The sequence below is a fragment of the Macrotis lagotis genome, chromosome 1 (assembly GCF_037893015.1).
Source record: "Macrotis lagotis isolate mMagLag1 chromosome 1, bilby.v1.9.chrom.fasta, whole genome shotgun sequence".
NCBI lineage: Eukaryota > Metazoa > Chordata > Mammalia > Peramelemorphia > Peramelidae > Macrotis > Macrotis lagotis.
This window is the reverse complement of record NC_133658.1, coordinates 288,926,472-288,950,279: the sequence shown is the minus strand read 5'-3', so window position 1 is coordinate 288,950,279 and position 23,808 is coordinate 288,926,472. Positions and strand designations below refer to the sequence as shown.

Sequence of the window (23,808 nt, the reverse complement as noted above, 5' to 3'; positions counted from 1 at the left end):
TAGGTCACACAACTAGCAATTATTAAGTGTCAGAGACTGGTTTTGGAGTCAGGTCCTCTTGATTCCAGTGCTGGTGCACTATTCACCCCACCACCTAGCTGTCCCTTTTTTTTAAAATTTTTGCTCATCCTTCAGGGCCCAGCTCAGCAACAGGCCCTTTACAGTCTTCTTTGGTCTTAGCTAGAGAGATCTCACTCACTCCTCTGAATTCTAAAAAGCATTCGACTTGTTTCATCTTTGTGGCATTTAACATATAAATCTTGTTCTTAGTTATTAATTTTGAGTTCTTATTTCAAAGGAGGAAGGAAGGACAGAGAAACAAAGGAAGGAAGGAAACAATGGACAGAACACTAGGACTGGAATCAGGAAGACTTGGGTTCAAATCTAACCTCAGATATATACAAGTTATATGACTCTGGGCAAGTTACTTAACCTTTGTTTGCCTCAGTTTCCTCAACTATAAATTGGGGATAACAACAGCCCTTAACCTGACAAGGTTGTTGTAAGGATCAAATGAGATAATATCTGTAAAGCCCTTAGTACATAGTGGGTACTTATTAAATGTTATATTTCTTCTCTTCCTTCCATTTTTACCTCTTAACTTGCAAATCTTTCAAAACCATTCACAGTGCCTTGCACAATATGTCCCCAGAAATGTCAGTTTAAGGAAAGAAAGGTTCCAAAGCTCTTCCACTTGGTACTTATATAGCCTCATTTTCATCCTTAGTGGAAAAATATGGGAGTCAGACTCTATGGTCTCTAAATTCTTTCAGTTCTAAATCTTTGAATTATTTGGTATAATATTCTGTTCACTTGTCAAAGTAATAAGATAACTGGTCTTTCTTCACTCATTTACTCTCCATTTACTTTCTTCTCTATCTCCCACAAACTAACCAGGTCATCTTCTTAAGGATCTTAAGATGACAGATTTACAAGTCATCAAATTTAACATCAAATTTGGCACATTCAGAAACTGTTAAGAGGTTTTCCCCAGGCTCAAACATATGATATCTGAAACAAATATAGGTCTCACTCTACTTAACAGATTCTAAGAGCTTCTTATTACCTTTAGATCCTCTGCAGTTTCACCTCTATCTCCCTTTCCATATATATCCATAGCAGACAAACTGCATTATTCACTGTCTCCCTGAAGTCCCTTCTGCCTTTTTCCTCTGTGTCTTCTTGTAAGCCATCTGCCACACCTGGAATGTGCTCCCCTCCCTGCTCTACCCCGTCAAAAACCTTCAGGGTTCTTTGCCCAGATGCCTCCTCCCTCAGGAAACTTTCCCTGATCACCGACATTGTCAGGCTCTTACTTCTCCTTGGAAATAGCAACAATCTCATTTATGTTTCTGTATTTATACTGCATCTAATCACTATTTTATATCCAGTTAGATTCTGTTTTTGTTTTTTTTTTGCAAGGCAGTGGGGTTAAGTGACTTGTTCAAGGTCACACAGCTAGGTAATTATTAAGTGTCTGAGGTTGAATTTGAACTTAAGTCCTCCTGATTCCAGGGCCGGTGCTCCATTTTTCTGCACCACCTAGTTGCCCTCCAGTTAGACTCTTAATACATGCTTGTTGAATTGAAATATCTGAAATGTGTAGCTATACAAAGTGCTTTTACATATTCCACTCAGATTTTTTGGGGGATCTAATTTGTTTCCTCGACAGGAAAGTTTAATAAAACTATCCCCCAAAACAATCCCTGACAACTTAAGCAAAGCTGCCTAAGAATGACTGCAATACTAAAAAAATTAAGTTTTCTTAACAGCTAAATGTAGTGGTCTTATTTCTGTACTCATACTTGGTGACCTCTCTGCAGCTTTTGATAGTGTTAATGATCTACTGCTCCTATTCTCTTTTTCTCTTGAGATTTATAAGGTTCTCTCTGAGTTCTCCTCTAACCTACCAGATCCTCAGTTTTCTTTGCTTGGTAGTTCAACATCCACATCTCATTCATAAGTATAGCTGACCCTCAAGATTTTCTTTGGTTGTCTTCTCACCATCAACTCTTTCCTGATGATTACATCAGTTTCCATGGGTTCAGTGGTTAGCTTTTCAAAGATTGCTCCCCAAACTTAAGAGTATCTAACCCCCCCCCAGAACTCTATTCAATTTTATTAAGTCCTGTTTTAGAGGCAGATTCAACATCTCTCTACTTTCATAGCCAGCAACCTCCTACATAGTCTTTCCAGTTCTAGTCTCTGCTCTAATCTTTCTTCTGTCACAATCTTCCTAAGGCAGAGACATCTGACCACATCATTCTCTTACTCACAATCTTTAGGGGTTCTATGTTATCCCCAGGACAGAATATAACTCCTTCAGTTCAGGATATAAAGCACTCCACAAGGTTGCCTACAATTCACCTTTCTAGGGCTAGCTCATATGACTTCAAAGCATATACTCTGTATGTTAGCCATATGAGACATTGTTCCTTCACCTACATCCAGTTTCCAGTCACTTGGGGGAGTTCTCCTAGGTCTAGAAAACAGTGCATACTCACTGAGAAGCCTTATCTTTTTTCTAGGCTTGAGTTTCATTTCTACACAGAAGTTTCCCCATTGCTCTTCCTTCCTCTCCCTGACATGGCAGCCCTACTCCTCCTAGATATACCCTGGATTTATCTAAAACACAAGCCCAACTTCCATAAAGAATCTAAGTTTCTTAATGTAGAGATTGTTTTATTTGCATTTATATTCCCTGTACTTAGCACATAATAGGCAATTATATATATATATATGTATATATATATTATTACACTGAATTGAATGGAAAGTAGGTATTTATGATCTCCATTTTTGACAGAGAAATTAACTGAGGAGTTATAGCCAGATAACAGCATGCTGGAGAGAAAAGAACACTGAAACTGGAAAGGAAAGACCTAGGTTTGATTCCTAGCTCTGTTGTCCCCCTAACCTTTGGGCAAAGTGCTTTGTCTTCACTGGTAAAACCAAAGTTCCTTATCCAGCTATTCTACAAGTCACATGGTTGATTAATAGTAGAAATGAACTATTGACTCATCCTCTTGAGAATTTAGGCAACCAATGCTTTCAAAGCAGCAATATATCAAGGCAAACCAAACTCACAGAATTAATGTGTGGCAGAGGTAGGATGTTAAAAAATCAGATGCATATTTCAGTGGCTTTTAAAACCAAATGCTTTGTTAAAAACAAAAATCTTTGAAAAACCTAAGCAAGAGAGATACAAATTGGCCTCCTGCCACTGTTGCCCTCTGTAAACAATGGTTACACCCTGTATATAGTGAAAAAGAAATAATCAAATGGGGAATATGTTTTATCCACATTCCCAGGGTAAAACATCTCCTCAAGCTGGTGGCCAGAGATAGATATTGTTCTGAGTTTAGAAACATTATCTGATGACAACGTGAAGTTTCCTTCCCTTTTCCAACCTATGCCCACAGCCCAGAATTCTCATGAGAAAAATTCCTTCACACTTTTGGTTCCATTTCCTTCATCTGATCTTCCACTTAAGGACAATCAGTTCATAGGGAACTCTGAAGATTTGTATGTCAACTGCTCAAAAAATGTGTGCACAGGTCAGTCTGAAATACTAGTGCAGTTCAGCTGAAGAGGTTGTGAAGAGACCTTTAGCTTTGCTTCTGACTCAGCCCTGACCACGGGCTCTGCTATTTCTGACCTGGGCAGCTTACTTTATCTCTGGACCCCAGTTTCCTCATCTGCAAAATGGGGAAACTGGATTAGGTGATCTCTCAAGTTTCTTTCCAGTTTTAACAATTCTATGGTTTCATCACTAAAGAACAAGGGTCAGTGGAAGAACTAAAGCCATTTAGATGTGGTCTCTGTTTATTGGGGTTGACTTACTCTCAAATTAACTAGTAGTTCATCAACACATTTTTTAATTCAGAAGGGCAACTAGGTGGTACAGCAGATAGAGCACTGGCCTTGGAGTAAGGAGGACAGGAGTTTGAATTTGACCTCAGATAGCTGTGTGACCCTGGGCAAATCACTTAATCCTGATTGCCTCACATCCAAGGCCATCTCCATTCCTCCCGATTCACATCTGGTCACTAGACCCAGATGGCTCTGGAGAAGAAAGTGAGGCTGGTGACTTAGTACAGCACCCCCTTACTCAAATCCAATTCATGTGCTTGTCATGGTGTCACCTCCCTGATGTCATGGTCTTCTTTGAAAATGGACAAACATTATTATTAATATTATTATTATTATTATTATTATTTCAATTCATAGGATAACAAAGTTAGAGGGACAATCTCAGGGACAATTTGATTTGACCTCCTCATTTTACTTGAAGTTACCTCCAATGTACACTATTTCTTGTTTGAACATAATTGTTTGTGTCTCTCCATAAGACTGTGTGTTCCTTGGGGGAAATGACTATTTTCCCTTTCTTCTCAATCCCAGCCCTTAACACAAACTTATACAAAACTTCAGCCCTTATACAAAACTTGTTGGGTCATTGACTAAGGATAAACCTGAACTCCAGGGAGATTAAGCCTTCTCCAAAATTATACAGAGTAAGCATCAGAGGGATAATTGCTCTTCTAGTCTCAGAGCCAGGATCAAACATTTAATGATGAAAGGACCTAAACTGAAGCCCAGAGAAATTTAGTAACTTGCCCAAGAGTTATCTCCAAATCCTGTTTGTTCCTGCTGTACCAGGCTATCACTATACTCAATTCAATTCAAAACATTTATTAGGCAACTTGTCTACTATGTGGAAGACCATGTTAGGTCCTAGGGTTAAAAACAGGAAAAAGGGGTTGATAGTATATTATGATTGGGAGGGAGCAAGATTCAATTCAGTTCAATAAGCATATCTTTGGCACTTATTAAAGCCAAGGAATAGAGACATTACTCTAATTTTTGACTCAACCCTTTTAATAACAAACTAATAACAGTGTCTCCACCTATGTTAATGACATGTAAGCCCAAGCCTCTGTTTGCATATATACAAGAGGTAGCAGAAATGGAGTTTAATAAGTCAGTCAGTCAGTTGGTCTGAATTCAGAAATAGTAAAAAAGAAGAGTTAGGCAGTTAGTCAAAAGGCATGAATATTACAATAATAATGCTAATAACAATCCTAGGCTCATACTACTACTACACTGGAAAGATATCAAGGTATTTTATAATCTCATTATGCTCTGAGGCAAGAAATATCATGATAAATTGAAGGTTTTACATATCCTTTTCCTGTGGTCCTCAAGTCTTTATAAAAGATCAAGCCAGGCCTAATAAGTGGGGGAGAAGGGAAGTAAGTAAATTTTCTGACAAAATGGAAACTATGATCCTTTATATGGATCCCAGGCTATTTTTATACTCTAGTGATCGCCAACATCAAATGCATCATTAGGATATTTGGATAGGGCTGGAGACAAATTTGTGGATTGCTGAAAAGTTTTGTATGTTGAGAATTTAGATTTCTATGCTTGGCCATGTTGAAGCCCTTAACCAAGGAGAGAATCATGCAGTGTTTCCCAGCATGGTGAGGTGATGCTGGAGCATCCTATTCCATGTACCATTCTGGGATCTTGGTATGAGGCTTGGCTGGCTGGATTGTGGTTGATCGGGCAAGCTACTTTCTCTGAGTCTAAGTCTACTCTTCTGTAGAATGAGGAGGGTGGTCTATGTCTACCTATCTCTAATGCTTGTTCCTTGCAGTTCTGAAATCTGATGAAATCTTAGGACCATTATAATGAATGTACTGTTAGTGTAAAAAAAGAGCCAAAAAAAAAAATGACTGAATTCCAGAATGTAAGGGTCAATAGGAACTTGGAACTGAGGAACATCCAAAGGGCAATGGGGGACAAACAGTAAGTTTGACTAGACTATAACATGCTACAACTAAAGTATTATCAAGAAGAAATAGTGGAGGGGGTGGCTTGGTGGAGGGGGGCAGCTAGGTGGCACAGTGGATAGAGCACCATCCCTGGAGTCAGGAGTACCTGAGTTTAAATTCAGTCTCAGACACTTAATAATTACCTAGCTGTGTGGCCTTAGGCAAGCCACTTAACCCCATTAATGGCCTTGCAAAAACTTAAAAAAAAATGGTGGAAAAGATGTCATGAAAATCACAACCAAAGCACAATACAGTGGAAAAAACACTGGGTCTGTAATCAGAGGACCTCAACTCAATCTTGTCTGACTCAGTCCTGTCACCTAAGTGACCTTAGGTGGGTCATTAAACTCACTGGGCCTCAGTTTCTTCATCTGTAAAATGAAGGAGTTCACCCAGATAACCTCTGAGGTCTCTCTCAGGTCCAGATTAAATTTATAGGTTTGCCATGTACAAGAGCTACATAGTATGGGAAAGAATGAATGGATGAAACTTTGCATTATGGAAAGCAGTACTGACCTCAGGGAGATCACAAATCCATTGGAGCATTGGAGTTACTGGAGGAGAGAAGTGACTCACTTAAAGTCTTACAGTTAGTCAATGAGAGAGTTAAGGTCTAGAATCCAGGTCTCTCATGGTCTACAGAAAAAAATCTGACATTGCCTACAGACAGCAATGAGAGATACCAAACAGAGGAACAGGTAGCCCAGAAATTCTGAAGGGAAAAACCTGTTGGATATAGCAGTCAAACATCATACTCTCTGTCTAGAAAGAGCATTATTATTAGTGACCTGATTGCCACAAAGTTAGCATTAGACTAGGCAAGTTATTATTAGAAATAATATTTACATAAAAGCTTCAGGGTTTGCAAAGCACTTTACAAATATTATCTCATTTTACCCTCACAACTACTCTGAGAAGTAGGTGCAAACATTATTATCTTCATTTTACAGATGAGGAAACTGAGGCATAGAAATTAAGTCACTTGACCAGTCACACATCTGGTGTCTGAATCTGATCTCAAGACTTTCCAACTTCAAGTCCCATGCTCTATTTGCTACATCACTTTGCTTCAATTACATTTGGGGTTGAAACTTCCAATATGTAAAATTTATCCCCTGAATCATTAGCAGGAGAGAACATGAGACTAAGTGAGTCAAATTTCCCAGTCCAACTCCATTCCCCCCACTGTTTCCCAGAACAGTTCCCCATCTGCCTTATTCTAGGAAAGGCTCTTTTCCCCCCAAGTTAGCTCAAGCACAGAGAGGTGTTAATTTCATACACTTACACCCACACTGTATATAAACATGCAAATCATTAACATTTCCATCCACCAGCTGGGATGGCCCATTAACTGCTGGGAAGACATAGATGAGGGAGAAGTGAACCTCTGCCCACTTCTGTTTGTTCTCTGGAGGCAAGATGATTCTGTAAAGAAACTTTTCCATCTGCTTCTCTACCAACTACAAAAAGATTACAAGTAGGTTAATTTTGGTTCTGCTATGGAAAAATCATATAATGTCATAGTAATTTAGAGCTGAGGCCTTAGTAATTATCTAGCCCAATCACCTCATTTGACAGATGAGAAAAATGATTTGCAGAAAAAGGATGAGATCCTGCCTGACACAGGCAGACAGTAATAGAGCCTGGACTCAGAGTAATCCTGATAGTCATCACTGAAGGTTTGCCAAGCACCATCTTTATAGCCCAAGGACATTACCATCCTTCTGGTGACCCAGGTTCACAAGCTCAGCATCATCGCAACTCCTCCCTCTCCCTCATCCCTCATCCCTCACAAATTAAATGAGTCGTCAACTCTAGTAAATTCTACTTCCGTGACCTCCTTCCCTTCCATCCCTGTCCATACATACATCTACCACCCTCATCCAGATCCTCATCCCATCTCACCTGACCTAGTGCCTCCTAATTGGTCTCTCAGCCTCAATTCTCTCCCCTCTACTCTCAAATTGTCCTTAATACAGATGTTCGTTTGTAAATCACAGGTTGTACCCTGTCATTCACCTGCTCAGTAAGCTCCAGTAGCGCCCCATCATCTTGAGGGCCAAATTTGAACAGCTCTCTTTGGCACTACCAACCCTCCCCAGACTGGCTCTAGCTGACCTTTCTCATTTTATCAAACACACTCTGTGGTCAGACCAAACTGGCCTTTCTCACACATAACATTCCATTTCTCATCTCCTTGACTTTGGGGACTCCAAGGTTCTCATATCAGGAATGCACTCCCTCTTCACCAAATCTGTAACTTCTTTCCAAGTTCACCTCCTACCCAAGCCCTTTCCTGCTCCCCAGGTACTAGAGCTCTGCTCCCCAATTCCCTCATATTTACTTGGTAAATGGTCATATGTGCCTCCCCTCAGTGAAACACAGGCTCCAGGGTCAGGGGCTGTTTCATTATTGTCTCTCTATCATTAGCTTGATACCTGACACAGAAAGAAATGGTAGGCTAGGACTGGAAGGGAAAAGACCCGAGTTCAAATTTGACAAACAAACTTGATCCTATTTTGTGTGAGGCTGAACAAGTCAGTAATAATTTTGCCCCCCTCTCTGAGGGATGACTGGTTGAAGAATTGGGGGGGAAATATACAAATTAATCTACTATCTTTAGAGCTGCTTTTACTGGAAAGAGTGAGTTCCTTTATATTCAATTAGGTTTTGGTGCTAAACTCTAGTTCTCAATGGAGTCTGAAAGATAAATTCTAGCTCCTACCTTAGAGTGTTATCAATACTAAGTGAAAGATAGTTGGCATCAGAAACTTTTGATTAAATGGAAAATCTAAACATGTCTTAAGTGTCATTCTGGTCAAGTTCATTAGAGAGAGAAGCCACCTCATTAAGTGTAATTGGTTTTAAAGTGGGGGACATAACGGGAGGGAAGAGTCAGGAAGGGAGATAGAAGAGTTCCCACACAGCTGGATATTAATTTCAATTTTCCTATATCCAGGCAGATGAACATAAGAGTAGTTATGTGGAAAATTCTAAATGGCAGAAAATCTAAAGATGATTTACATCTGCATTTTTAAATAGTTTCCTTAGAATTGCAGTTTAATGTATAATTTTTTTTCTGTTCTATTATGTATATGTCAATGATAATTTCATTTGATGTTTGTTAAATTCAAAATTTTAAAAATTTAAAAAAAATTTGATGGCCTCTATAATTTTTTGGGTTTTTTATGTCACTTAATAAAGCTAGTTTAGTAACAGAATTACTGAAAATAAGGATTGAAAGGACATCAAAGATCACTTAACCTGACCCCAATTTTACAAAGGAGTTTGCATTCCATTAGTGTGTATGCATCAAGTATGGCTGCCAGGAAATGAACCTGAATCATCCTGGGATAAAGAAGGACATAGACAAATTAGATTTTTTAAATGTCCTTGTAAAGTGGGAGAGGCATGGTGAAGTGGGTCAAGAGAACAAGTCTAGAAACCAGGAAGACCTGTTTGTTCAGGACCCTTCGAGGACATCCTGTCTGTGTGATCCTCAGCAATCCACTTAATTTCTCCATGCTCTAAGCAACTAAAATGATAAATTAGAAAGGGTGCTGACCCTTATCAGCAGATGAAACTTTCTCCTGTGGGTATGAAATAATAGGATTAATCCCTATCCCAATCCCTTGAAAAGAGGAATTAGAATTGACTGTACAACTCAGTTGACTCAAAATATCATCGATCTTCAGAGAGAAAAAAAAACCAAAAAGTCATATTTTAGGCCTCATTGCATAGGCCTCTTCAATTATTCAAAAATGATTTGACTGTACTTACTTTTTTAAACTTTCATTTTATTTTTCAACTAACAAGTATTTGTATTTTTTCCATCCTGTCTCCAATTTAAAAGAAAGACAAAACCTTTGCAATTTGTTTCCATACTGATTTTCTCCAAACATGTATGTCTCCCGCTTCTTTAGTATAGCTGTAGTTCAACATGGGCGCTCTGGAATCATGGCTGGTTATATAGTAATCAGAGTTCTTAACTCTATCAAAGTTGTTTTTCTTTACATTGATGTTATCCTTTGTATCCTGACTTCACTCTATGTCATTACATATAAGTTTTCTGGGTTTCACTGAAATTTATCCCTTTCACCATTGTTATAGCATAATCATATTCTATTATATTCACATATTTTGCTCAGCCATTTCATTGGGTATTGATCAATAATGATTAACTTCCAAATTGTTACACATGTAAGACAACCTGACAGCAAGGAGAACGAATGTGGTGAGACATGTACAAAAATATTCACAGCAGCTCTGTTTGTAGAGGCAAAGAATTGGAAATCAAGGGGATGACTATCAATTAGGGAATGGCTGAACGAATTGTGGTATATGTATGTTCTGGAACACTATTGTTCTATTAGAAATCAGGAGGGATGGGTATTCAGGGAAGCCTGGAAGGATTTGCATGAACTGATGCTGAGTGAGATGAGCAGAACCAAAGGAACATTGTACTTCTTAACAATGTGCAGTGATGATTGACTTTCATGGATTTGCTCACTCCATCAGTGAAATAATCAGGGACAATTTGAGGAATCTGTGATGAAGAATACCATCAGTATCCAGAGAAAGAACTGTGGAGTTTGAATGAAGACCAAAGATTATTATCTTCAATTTTTAAAAAGTTGTCTTGTGGGGGGCAGCTAGGTGATGCAGTGAATAGAGCACTGGACCTGGAGTCAGGAGTACCTAAGTTCAAATCTGACCTCAAACACTTAAAAATGGCCTAGTTGTGTGACCTTGGGCAAGTCACTTTAACCCCATTGTCTTAAATTAAAAAAAAAATTCATTTAAAAAAGGTGTCTTATGTATTACATAATTTTGCTATCTCTAATATTTTCTTTCTTCCTTATGGATATATTTTTTCTCTCAACACATTCAATATTGATCTATGCAAATCATGGAAACAATGTAAAGACTATCAGATTGCCTTCGATTGGGGGGAGGGGAGAGAAGAGAGGGAGGGGAAAAAATTGCAAAATTCCAAACCTTTTAAAAATTGGTAGAAACTACTATTGCATACAATTGAAAAACAAATAAAATATTTGTTAAAAATAAAAAAAAAAGAATGTGGTGAGAAAGAGTCCTAGGGTGGGAGTCAAGGCCTGGGTCTAGTCTCTATTCCATCCTGCTACTATCTGCCTCTCACACATAAAGGTGTGTGTGACCTTGGATCAGTCATGTTACCTCTCAGAATTCTGGAGAATTCTCTAAACTAACCAACTTGCAGAGAATGTACTGGTTTACATTATTTGAGAGTTTCCTCATTTAGCATTTCTTTATATCAATAAAATCACAAGGCCTTCTCTTTCACTCCAGTCCCTTCAAGGATACTATGTGGGGCATTTGGGATACAAAGATTTATAAAGAAAAAGAAAAAGAAAAAGAAAAGGGGCGGCTAGATGGCGTAGTGGATAAAGCACCGGCCTTGGAGTCAGGAGTACCTGGGTTCAAATCCAGTCTCAGACACTTAATAATTACCTAGCTGTGTGGCCTTGGGCAAGCCACTTAACCCCATTTGCCTTGCAAAAACCTAAAAAAAAAAAAAAGAAAGAAAAGAAAAAGAAAAAAGCACTCCCTATTCTCAAAGGGTTTATATCCTGCTGGGTTTGGAAGAAATGTAAATCAATAAATATACACGTGGTAATGCCTTTAGCTGCTTAGGCCTCAGTTTCTTCCTCTGTAGAACATGGAAGGCAGACTTCATGATTTCTGATTAGGACCTTTCTAGAATTCAACTGTATAAAACAGCAAACACCCTTCTTCAGATTCTGAAGTACCTCTGTGTTTCAATTTGATTCCTAAGCAATTAACATCAGATCACTACAGTGCAGTACGTTCTACAGGAGGGGTGCTACCTACTTTTTGAAAGAAGTATGTCCAGGATCCAGATCCCTTTCCTTTCCACAGGTCTGACACTGAGGAAAAAGGAGGCAAGGCCAGCAGCCAACTAGAACCTGTCCACTTAAGGCTGCTGAGCCTTAAGAACAGTGATTGCTCCCATTGACTCTTCTCATAATAGCAGTCATCAGATTGCTGCCAATCCTCCCTCTACCCCCAAGGCAACAGGTAAGTGAGAGCCCTAATAGCTGAGCCAGTTTCCACATGTCAGTCTCTCCACTATTTGCTGTGCTACCTTCTTCTGTCTGTTTCTTTACCCATAAAACAATGATAATAATATGGTACAGAGCTATCCACTCAGTGGACACTTAATAAGTATTAATTGAAAATACTGCCATACCTTAAGTGGATAAATATTAAATCATTTATAGGAAATACTTTGAACTCCTCAGAAGCAAGACGCTCTCCAGTCACAAGGCACCATCATTAGATAGATCTCTAAAGCCACTTCAGAAGAGCTCAACCATCCTCTACTTTTTGTCATACTATTTCTTGAGTACAGCCCAGGACCTGAGAGAATCCCTACTACATTCCCCAGGGTGACCCAGCTTTTACTGGAAGGTCTCTAGAACTCACTAACTCATTAGGCATCTCATCGCTTTGCTGAATGACTCCTAGAAAGTACCCCCTTGTCCTGAGCTAAAATTCACATTTCTGTAACTTCAAGCCATTGGACTCAAGTTCTGTCCTTGGAGGATACCAAAAAAAAAGTCTTTTTCCTCATCCACATGGAAGTCCTTTATATATTTAAAGACCACAGTTGGGGCGGCTAGGTGGCTCAGTGGCCTTGGAGTCAGGAGTACCTGAGTTCAAATACGATCTCAGACACTTAATAATTGCCTAGCTGTGTGGCCTTGGGCAAGCCGCTTAACCCCATTGCCTTGCAAAAACTAAAAAAACAAAAACAAAAACAAAAAAAACAAACCGCAGTGGAAAGATATATTCCCTAAAAAGTTTTCTCTTTTCATAAAATCAGGGGATTTCAAGTTGGAGTAGAGTTTAAACATCAGTTAATTCAATACCCTCCTTTGACAGATTTTTGAGATCCACAGAGATCTTTGAGGTCCACAGAGGCTGAGTAACTGGTCCAAAGTCACAAAGTCACAAAGTTAGTAATTGGCAGTTGTCTGCTGACTTGTGCATCTACCAACTGCTGTGAACTTTCTTCAAATGTCTTGGTTTTTGATAATGTTAAATAATAATAGTTCTATTATAAAAATTCCAGTAAGGGCTCAAAGCCCAGACAGCAAATCACAGGCTCAAAAAACCCAACAAGACTGAAAATATCAACAAACATCCACATACATTCACACCTGAATACACCATCTCACCCAAGTACACTGTGAACAAAACCCTGCCAAACCCAAGACAAGTATGAAGTATTTGAATCCTTTGGAGATTTATTTACCAATTTTAATTTAAATTATTTGCAAATTTCCAATACAAAAAAACTGAGAGAAGAATTTCTTAGGCTGGAAAACTTTATGCCCTGCTATTCTAATACACCTTTAAGTAGAATTCTCTTAGTAGTAGGCAGATGTCTTCTATGCCTAAAAACAACTACAGGAGTTCCTTACCTTGTTTCCAGAGGCACAGGTTGCTCTGTTTCCAAGCTTTTGGTTTTTTATTAACATTCCCCATTCTCTATCAACCAGATCCCAATTCCTTCCAAGACCAGCCTTTGTTTCACTGCTGAGGAAGGACCAAATCACTGTTCATCCTTACATCCAAATCCTGAATCACTTTGTTTCACAGTCCCCAACTTTGTTCTGCATGTTCTGATTGCAAGGAAAACTTCAGCAATTATAGTGAAGCTTTTGACATCTGAATCTTCTTCAGCCCCAGAGAGAAAAATTAGACACAAGTTCTTGCTATCAGTCCTACCAGTATGTCTCAGTAATCAATCTATATTAAGAAAATCCTTGCTGCCAGTTCCTTTGGGGGTTCATTACTCATCGGCTCAGCAGTGGCCTCACAGAATGAACTGTATTTCAAAGCACACTTTCAAGACTGTAGTTTCCCTCTGAGGGATGGGGGGGGGGGGATAAAAATCAGGTGACCAAAATACTGAGATATAAATGGCATCATTTTTTTGGGGTATGCCAAGAGAAATAAGAATCATACAAAGCCCCGATGAAAACACATATCTAGAGTCTGGAAAACCATGCCCTGCTTTTATACATCCTGAACCAAGGAGGGCACAGTCAATGATGAGTTATGTGTTACATCAACATAAACAAGCCACTTTAATTACTGCTGTGCTTCTAAGGAAAAAAAAAACAGCCCCAAGGAATCTGTAAAACCTGGAGCTACACCTCTTTGCTAAACCTCCCGCTATAAGTTTCCAGAGGAAAAAAAAAGTATCGCCAAGGACAAACAGGGACTAATTAAAGCAAGACCTCAAACCACACAACCTTCCACTCATACAGACGGTTTCCCTGGAGAAAGTTTGGCGCCACCTGAGTTCTGTACAGGTCTGCTGGGAAAAAGAGAAGGGAGGGCATTTGTGTAATTCTGGTTTTAGGAAAAAATAGCAGGAAATCTGGAAAGTTCTGCAGTGTGAATTTCAGAGGGTCAGGTTTACTTGCCCATCCAGATGGACCTGAAGATATATTGAAGATGAGACCTTGATTGAGAAGGAAGGTAATGAGAAAATTGTAGAGGGCTGGGGAAGAGAGATCTCAAAAGCTTTGACTTGACCTTAAAACTCTCAGTTTGGCAACTCTTGAGAAGAAATGTTTAGAAGTATTTTAACTTCAGTATGCAGGCTGTCACAGACATTCAAAGTTCTCTGGTAGGAAAGTCTATAATGACCATTTCTGGAGCTCAAACCAACTCTTATTTTAGAGACTATATTTACTCCACTTCCCTCAGGTCAAGAAACTAAGGTCCAGAGAGAAGTGACTTCCCAAATCACTCAGCATATCTTCTTTCAAACTAGTCTGCAAGAAGACCCCAGTGCCCCTTGGGACAATGAGGCAATAATGGCATTTTTGATGGAGAAATGCCTGCTTCAGACCATTTTGCTAGGAGTACATAGTCTTAAAAGGAATTCAATTTTTTAGAAAGTTTAGGTAAAGTAGGAGAGTAGATCTGAGAATGCACCTTTTCTTCTCCTCTCTTTGTAGAAGTGGGGGATTATGGGGATGGAACAAGATGTCAGACTTGATATATAGTTTTTAATTTTTAAATGTATAGTTTTAGATGCTTTTTTCTTTTTATTCTTTGTTATATGGATTGCTCATTTGGTGAAAAGAGAAGGCTATGTTGGTAAACTAAGCTAACATAAATACAAGAGAAGTTATATTTATTTTTTTAGAGTATTATAGTGGTAAGAACACTCATCTTGGCATCAGAAGATGTGATGTTGAGTTCCAATTCTAACATTTACTGGACAAATTACTTAATCTCTTTCAATCACCTCAAGTTGGTGACTTAGGGAATAATGATTTTTGAATATAAAACCAAAATATGATTCAAGAGGGGAAAAATCAAGTTAAACTATCATTAAATTTTTAGGATGTTCAACTAATTCTGATATGACTACTACACACCAATTCAGAGTTGAGACAATAAAGAAGGGTTCAGATTTTTTTTTAAGATAACAAGGCTTTGATTCATGATTCTTAAAAGCATTTTACAAAATGAGATCCAGATTTTCCAAATGGGGAAAAATGATACAATGAAAAGTCTGGCTCCTGAAAATGGAAAATCAATCAATAAGAATTTATTAGTGATGAAGAAAAAATAATTATTGCTACAAACTTCCATTTCCTTGGCCTTCCAATCCCAGGACTATGAAGACATCTGAGAATTGAAAGTGAATATATAGTTCAGTGTGATTTCATCAACACAGCTCTTTCTTCTCATCAACTTTTTCATCCTATGTGATTTTTTTCCTATTACTTCCACAGAAAATTTATCTCACATGTTAGAGTGCATCCATTAGGGTTTTTGTTTGCTTACTCTTTTAATAGGTACCAGTGCAATCTCACTCCTAATCTCACACCTTTTGCAGTCATTTATTTCTCGGATGATATCTTTTACACTACTACTACTGGGTAGTATTACTGGTATTTTATGGGCAATATATAACAGTCTAGTGATGCCCATATCATGAGGCTCTTCATTGACAAAAGAGCCCTCACTAAAGAGGTCTATTTGAAAAAACTATATGTTGTATAAAATATCCATCCTTTAAATTAGTGTCTTCCTATCCTTAGTAACATTAGAAAATTCCTTCAGGCAGGAAAAAGCAACAAAGTTGATGAATTTGAGAATGGCTAGTTTGTTGGTTTTGACTGAATTCTATAATAATTTTATTGACATAACTTTTTCCAGGAATCAAGTATGTGATTATATCTCTTCCATTTAAGATTAAGTAATTCTACTTAGTAAATATTATAATTCAGAAATAATCTATTAGTGAACCTATAACAGTTTGTCATTGATTTCCTTATTGTAACAGTGGTTCCTAACTTAGTAACTGATACATCCATACATACGAATAACAGTTGCTATTCTGTTCTATGCTACAGCAGTCCTCTTGACCTTATGCTTAGACCCTACCTACTCAGATAACAGAAGAACTCAAGGCTGAGGGATATTAAGACCTACAAAGGGGTTGGAGCTTAGTATTTCAGCTACACTATGGGTTAAAATGGCATTTATGGACTTGCCTAGGAATCCCATCGCCTTTATAAAATTTTACAGAATACATTTCTATGTGAGAGATTGTTGCATTCTAGGATGAGGCCAACAGACTTGGAGGTGAAGGTGACTTCTGAAGGCTATCCATTCCAACTCTTGGCCTATAGAAGAAATTTGCCAGACTAATCTGTGACTCAATTATCTTCCTCAGCATAACATAAGCTCCTTGAGGTTAGAGACCATTTCATCTTTTGTTTTGTACCTCCAGTTCTTTGCATACAGAAGGTACTTAATAAATAGCTGTTAAATTAACTAGGGCTATTGAAAACCACAACTGTACTTTTTTTTTTCCCCTACCAGTTCAATCAATTAATGTACATTTATTATGAGGTTACTAATGATGAATCTTATTATCATATTCAATTAAATTTAACCCTAAAAACAATGATTATCTTTGCATGAGGAACCATGGAAATAATTGGGAATGAATAGACTAGAGAAGACTTGAAAGAAGAAAAATTGCTGTCTTCAATCATTTGGAGAACTTCATAAAAGTGCATTAGATGTTTTATATAGCTCCAGAGGGCAGAAGGAAGATCAGTTAGTAAGAATTGCAGGGAAGCATATTTTGGCTCAGTATCTGGAAAAACTTCTTAAGAGCTCTACAAATACTTCTGTCTCAGTAGGTAGCAAGTTCCCCATTACTATAGGTTTCCAAGGAGAAGCTGTAGGACTACTCATGCATGAAATGAAGGCAATTCATACTTTATGTAGGGTTGAATCAAATGACCTGAGGTCCCTTCCAACTTTGAGACTTTCTAATTCTTTGATTTAAATCACAGTCTTAAAGAGGACATCTCCAAAGCTGCAGATATTAGCAATCCCTAACCAGAAGGACCTATCTCCCTTCTTCATTTAGAGTCCTTCAGAACCTGACCCCTTCCCTACCTTTCCAATGTTCTTATAATTTATTCCCTTCAACCCAAGTTGTGATCCAGTTATATTAGTCTACTTCCTGTCCCTCACATAGAACACTTCATTTCCAGACTGCCTTTTTATTAGCTGCCCAGTATGACTGGAATGTTCTCCATCCTTGCTTCTACTTCAGCTTCTTTCAAGAGTCAGCTGAAATTTTGCAGGAAGCAGTTACCAGTTCTGGATCTGGTACCCCTGTCTCTGCCCCTACCCCACTGTAAGTGCTTATTAAATATTTATTGACTTACTCATGTTCAGACACTACTGAAACTGTAATTGGCAAGATGAATAAAAATGGCTTATGCTCTCAGAAGTAGGACTGACATATTGCCAATAGGGATGATTCTTTTCCATCTCTTGCCCATAAGCCATGAACAAGCAGCAGATGTGATCATGTGGTCAGTTGAAATTGTACCATTACTAATATATTCACCAGGAATATTTGTCCTAACAACACTATAAGGCTTGAAGGGACCTTTAAGAAAATGAGACAGAGAGGGTGAAAGGTCATATGGCAGAACCACTAATCCTTCTTCCCCACCTCAAACGGAAAGAAACAAAGCAGATTAATTTGGGAATGATTACTTACTTTATTAGTGTTCACTTGATATAGTACAGGATTCTATAAAATGATCAATCAGTCTACTGAAAACAGATTTCAATAGGACTGGACTATGATTGAGAAAGGCACTTTATGAAAATTTTTCCAAGAAGAAAGAAAAGCAATCAATGACTGTATTTTTAAAAAGTTCCAAATCAATAACAGTAAAAGATTTGCAAAGTCAAACAACTCTGAGGTTTCACCTCACATCTATCAGATTGACAAAGTAAATGGCAATTGTTGGGGCTCTAGGAAAACAGGTTTCCTGCTGGGAAAGCTATAAGTTGGTTCAGCTTTTTGGAAAGAACTTCTGTACAAGACCCAAAATTCCGTTAATCTCTGCTTATCCTTTGACACAGCAATACCCATTACTCATATACCCAGATAACCCCAAAAAGATCAAGGAAAGACAGAAAAGGACTTACATGCATAAAAATATCTGTAGTAGTATTTGTTAAATACATTATGACAAGTGGATATATAGCACTGGAATATTACTGTTTTGAAAGAAATGATTAAAGAGGGGGCAGCTAGATGGTGCAGTGAATAGAGCACTGGCCCTGGAATCAAGAGGATCTGAGTTCAAATACAGTCTTAGACACTTAATACTTAGAAATGTGATCTTGGGCAAGTCACTCAATGCCACTGCCTTGCAAGCCCCCCCCCCCCCCCCAATGACTAAAGAGAGGGATTCAGAGAAAACTAGGAAGACTTGTAATATTCATAAGAGCAAAATGAGCAAATGCAGGAGCATAATTCATACAGCAACTACAAAGAAAAACAACTAGGAAAGATTTAAATCAATTTAAACTGTAATCAAATGCAATGATCAGTCCCAAATCCAAAAAAACTGATGATGAAACAGGCTGTTCACCTTTTGTGACGAGGAGAGGTGAATGATGAGACATGCCAGTGCAGAGATATGTTTCACTTGGCCACACTCATATTATGACAAAGATTTTAGCTTTTTTCTTGAAGGGGGTGAAAGGAAGATTTACAAGGGGTAGAATAACTGATAGCACAAAAAGAGGAAATAAGGGAAGGGTCTAAGCATTTATTATAACCTGATGATGTGCCAAGCACTGCACTAAGTGTTTTGACAAATATTATTCGATTTGATTATCTGAAAAGAAAGGAAAGAGTGTCAATAAATCATTTTTTAAAAACACACAGAAGAAAGTTCAGAAGGGAACATCAACAAAAAGAGTAATAATGGAAATACCATGCTAAATTTCACATATAATAAAAAAACAAGCTTCATTGTGTCATATGTCATCTTTTTCTATGATGAAATATTTATGTTTGTTGTTGTCAAGTTCATATTAAAAATGTAAATAATGTTTTTAAAGGGCTTTTTCATTATAGTGGAAAGAGTTGGAGGTCTGGGTTCAAAATCTGGATCTGCCCTGATTCACTGTGGAAGTCACTCCAGTTCTGAACCTCAGTTTTCTTACCTATTAAAAAAAATGTCCTACCTCATGGGGTTGTAGTGTGGAAAGTTATTTTGTAAACGTTAAGCTCAAGGGGCTATAGTTTGGAAAGTAATTTGTAAACCTTAAGTTCATATATAATTGTATCACTTAATTTTTTTTAATAAATTGGAATGACTTATCAATCAGTGAAGACACATTTTGGGCAAGCACCTCACTATGTAAATGGCCCTATTCCTGTGATGACAAAGATACAAAGCACAGCCCATAAGAGCTCATTTGTAGTATGGATACAAAGAAGGGCAAAAAACAGCTACAGATACTACCATTCTAGTAGCAGAGGTGACATGCAAATAATTAGGTACATACAATAATAATATGCATGTACAATAAAAATAGGCTGGATTTATAAAGCACTTTCACATGAATTATCTCATTTGATCAACCCTATCATTTCAGCTCCCAATTCAGGTCAATATAATAAAGGAACCAGGAGAGAGGTAAGCCTGGAGAAGACTGGGCAGGTAACTATCGGCTATCTTCAACTCTCTGAGGGACTGTCATGTTAGAAAGGGACCTGAACTACTCTGTGTGGCTCCAGAAAACAGAGCTAGAACCCTGCAAAGTAGACAGAACAAATATTATCAGTTTCTTTTACAGAGGAAACAAGTTTAGAAAGAGAGTTATAGATTCATAAATTTAGACCTAGAAAGGTCCTCAAGGGCCCAAAATCCAACCCCCTCATTTTACAGATAAGGCTCAAAGAAGTTAAGTGCTTTCCCCACAGCTATACAGTTTATTCAGTGTCTGAGGTAGAATCTGAATCCAGATCTTACGTACTTAAACTAATCAGTGCTCCATTAGTTACATCAAGTTGCCTCCTTAATCTCATTCACACAACTTATTCTGACTCAAAGTCTACTGTCTCTAATAGAGCACCATGATGCCTCTTAAGAAGAGTTCTTCCCATCCCATCACTCTGAAGCCAAAGGGAGTTCAGAATGTCCCAACATGTCCCTAGAACTGAAACATCCCAAGTACAAGGTCATGTGTGTAACCTTTCAGTTGCCTGTAGTTTAATGTGTGGAATGTGTCTCCTAGGAGGAAAATGTGATGATGGTCACTTCCCTTCCAGAGGAAAATTCCAACAATACCAGGAAGCAGCCAGGCACTGTGGGAATATTCAAAGGGAACTATAGCAGGGTATAGAAAATAAACAGAGTCCAAGCAACTTTAGACCAGAGACTTCAGCACTGAAATGAAGCTTTCAGTACAGGAAGAGCACTCTCAGAACCACATACCAGTAGGAAATCAGTTACTGTATACTGCATATGAGGCTTCCCTTTGAAGTCACTTCCTCTTCAGAGACTCCAATTATGTTATCTGTCTCTAAAGGAAATAATACACTGAAAAGGGAATTTTAGGACGGAACTCTATTCTGACATACCTGAGTATGTCAGAAGAGTCACAGAAATTAGTTCGATATCCATATTAGTTGGCTAATGTTAACATTGCCCACACTTTATTAGTCAAATATTATTTTGAAATATTATTTCAAAGGCATTGATTTAATCAGGATAAAATTCCCTCCAAAGCAGAATACTAGTACTCCATGACTTGAAATAAAGTCTTTTGGGGTGGCTAGGTGACGTAGTGGATAAAGCACCGGCCTTGGAGTCAGGAGTACCTGGTTTCAAATCCGGTCTCAGACACTTAATAATTACCTAGCTGTGTGGCCTTGGGCAAGCCACTTAACCCCATTTGCCTTGCCAAAAACCTAAAAAAAAAAATAATAAAGTCTTTTTGTCCTGTACTTAACCTGATGTGAACCGCTTCAAACCTGGCTAGGCTGCTCTCTGGATGACATATATCTATCCAGTGTACAATCAGGTGCTTCCTCAAAGACATCTCACAGACTTCACTACTTTCATACACTGGCTCTGAGAACACAAGATCACTTCAGTACCAAAATGAATATGACACTTTGTGCTGTGAGGACTTTGGTAGAGGTACTAGATGATATTAAAAAAAAATTACTGTTTAAATTTTTTAAAAATTTCTATCATGGGGGGTGGCTAGGTGGCACAGTGGATAGAGCATCGGCCCTGGAGTCAGGAGTATCTGAGTTCAAATCCGGCCTCAGACAATAATTACCTAGCTGTGTGGCCTTGGGCAAACTGCTTAACCCCATTTGCCTTGCAAAAAAAAAAAACCCAAACCAAAAAACACTAAAAAAAAATTTCTATCACACAGGAAAAAATGGTGTTTTGTGTATAACAAAATTTGTGAACTCTATTTATAGATTCAAAGGAATGAGAAATTCCCATGAGTTGCAATGGCAAAATTAATTATCTGACCCTCAAATGCCCTACTAACCTTGCCATTGGATTATGGGAATTAGAATGGAAGGGATTTTTCAATTCTAGACAATCTGGTTCAACTCCAGAAGGAAATATAAGTGTGTAACCAGCAGAATCAAGAATCAATTTCAAGTCTTCTGACTAATGATCTGGTGAACATTTCATGCCTTACTTTTCCAACCAAGGACTGTTTCCCCTTACAATACTCTCCCACCATTACAGGGTTTCATATGATAGGAATGGGGATTTTCTAAGAAAATATTGGTGCTAGTGCTATTTTTATCTTGGATAGTAAATATATATATATATATATATATATATATATATATATAAAATTATTTGGCATATTGTAGATCATGAAAAAAAGCTTGAAAGTTGAATAGTAGAGTGCATAGAGGTGCAGACCTAGAATCAGATCCTGAATAACACATGTTAACTGTTCAGTCATGTACCCATGACCAAATTTAACCTCCTCTTCTCAGTGTTCCAGGTCAATGAAGACATTGATTTCTAAATTGTTTCAAGTCTATATCAACAGAAGGAAGTTCTATTTATTGAATTGATCACAGGTCTGCACAGGCCCAGAATGAAAGGAAAACAGCCTTAAATTTCCTTTATTTTGCTGCAAATTTCTCAACTCAATCTTCATTTTAAAGATATTTCCATATCTTCCAAAATCTCTCTCTAGTATACATTCTGGAAACATTCTTCAGCCCAATTCTATCTGCAGTAGGATTTTGGTAATCTGCATGTAAGAGGTCCTATAGCCAGGCAAATTGCTAAGCATGTTGTCAGGATGGGTTTTTTTTGGCCCTTTTTTTTGTCCTTCATTTTCAAAGAAGACCACAACACCAGGGAGGTGATGTCATGACAAGCATATGAATTGGATTTTAGTGAGGGAATGCTGTGCTAAGACACTCGGTCTCACTTTGTCCTCCAGAGTCATCTGGATCCAGTAGCCATATGTGAATCAGGAGATGGAGATAGCTCTGGATGGAACGCAATCAAGGTTAAGTGACTTGCCCAAGATCATACAGCTAGTATGTGTCAAGTGTCTGACATCTGATTTGAACTCCTATCCTCCTGCCTCCAAGACCAGTGCTCTATCCACTGACCTGAATTCAAAATCAGCCATATATATTTAGTGGCAATGTGACTCTGTTTACAAGTCACTTACCTCATTACCTCATTGACATTACAAGTCATTAACCTCAGTATCCTCTTTTGTAAAATGGGGAGAATAACCCTGTCTACCTCCCAGGGCTGTTGTAAGGATTAAGTGAAATAGTATTTGTAAAGTGCTTAGCATAGTATCTGGCACATATAAATGTCCAGCACTATATAAATATTAGTTAGTAGTGACAGCATCCAGGAGATTGAAACATATAGATCTCACAACAGACAGTGATCATCTGATCTTGCTTGGTGGTCCATTCTTCAATATTTACCAACTACAATAGTGCTTACACATGATTACAAGTATTTTACACACACACACACACACACACACACAGTTTAATGTAACTTCAAGTGCCCCCGTTGAGTTACTAGTTTAAAAATTTTTTTAAAAAGGAACCTAACCCGGGTAGGGAGTTCACTGCAAAGTCAACACTGAATTCTGAAGATGTTATTTGTTTGTTTTCATTTGAGGGAAAAAAAATACACCAGGAATGTGCCAGTAAGTAAATATAGCACAGGGACATCAAAAAGGAGATAGAGAAGACTCCCATCTGGACTTGATAGAAAAGTACTATTATGTTAAAAACATTTTTTCCCCTTAAATCTAAGTTTAAATGCTGATTCCTTTCTATCCTCTATTTCACAACCCTTAGTACATTCAGGAAACAATCCAAAGGTAGAAAACATTGCTTTATTTATTTGCTTGCAAAATAAAGTCCAAACTCCTGAACCTCTGCAACTGTCCCCAAAATTCCTTTCCAACCTTCTCTCCTACTACTGGTCTATATTAGAATTTCCTAAATTGAATCAATTTACATGAATGCAAATTCCACAAGAATATTTTTTTTTTTAGATTTTTGCAA

At 38.0% G+C, this 23,808-nt stretch overlaps 1 protein-coding gene across 11 annotated transcripts in view; it reads right to left on the bottom strand.

The window, feature by feature from the left end:
* RAPGEF1 (Rap guanine nucleotide exchange factor 1) overlaps nucleotides 1-23,808 on the bottom strand; it is a 195,932-nt gene that overhangs the window by 157,423 nt on the left and 14,701 nt on the right. Inside the window, exon 1 of one of the 11 annotated variants that reach the window (XM_074210859.1) lies at nucleotides 13,328-22,073. The exons of the other annotated variants lie outside the window; for them this stretch is intronic. Within the exon in view, the coding sequence (XP_074066960.1) occupies nucleotides 13,328-13,391 (64 nt within the window). The 5' untranslated portion in view covers nucleotides 13,392-22,073. Of the gene's footprint in view, nucleotides 1-13,327; nucleotides 22,074-23,808 lie in introns of those variants that run through there. 11 annotated transcript variants of the gene reach the window in all.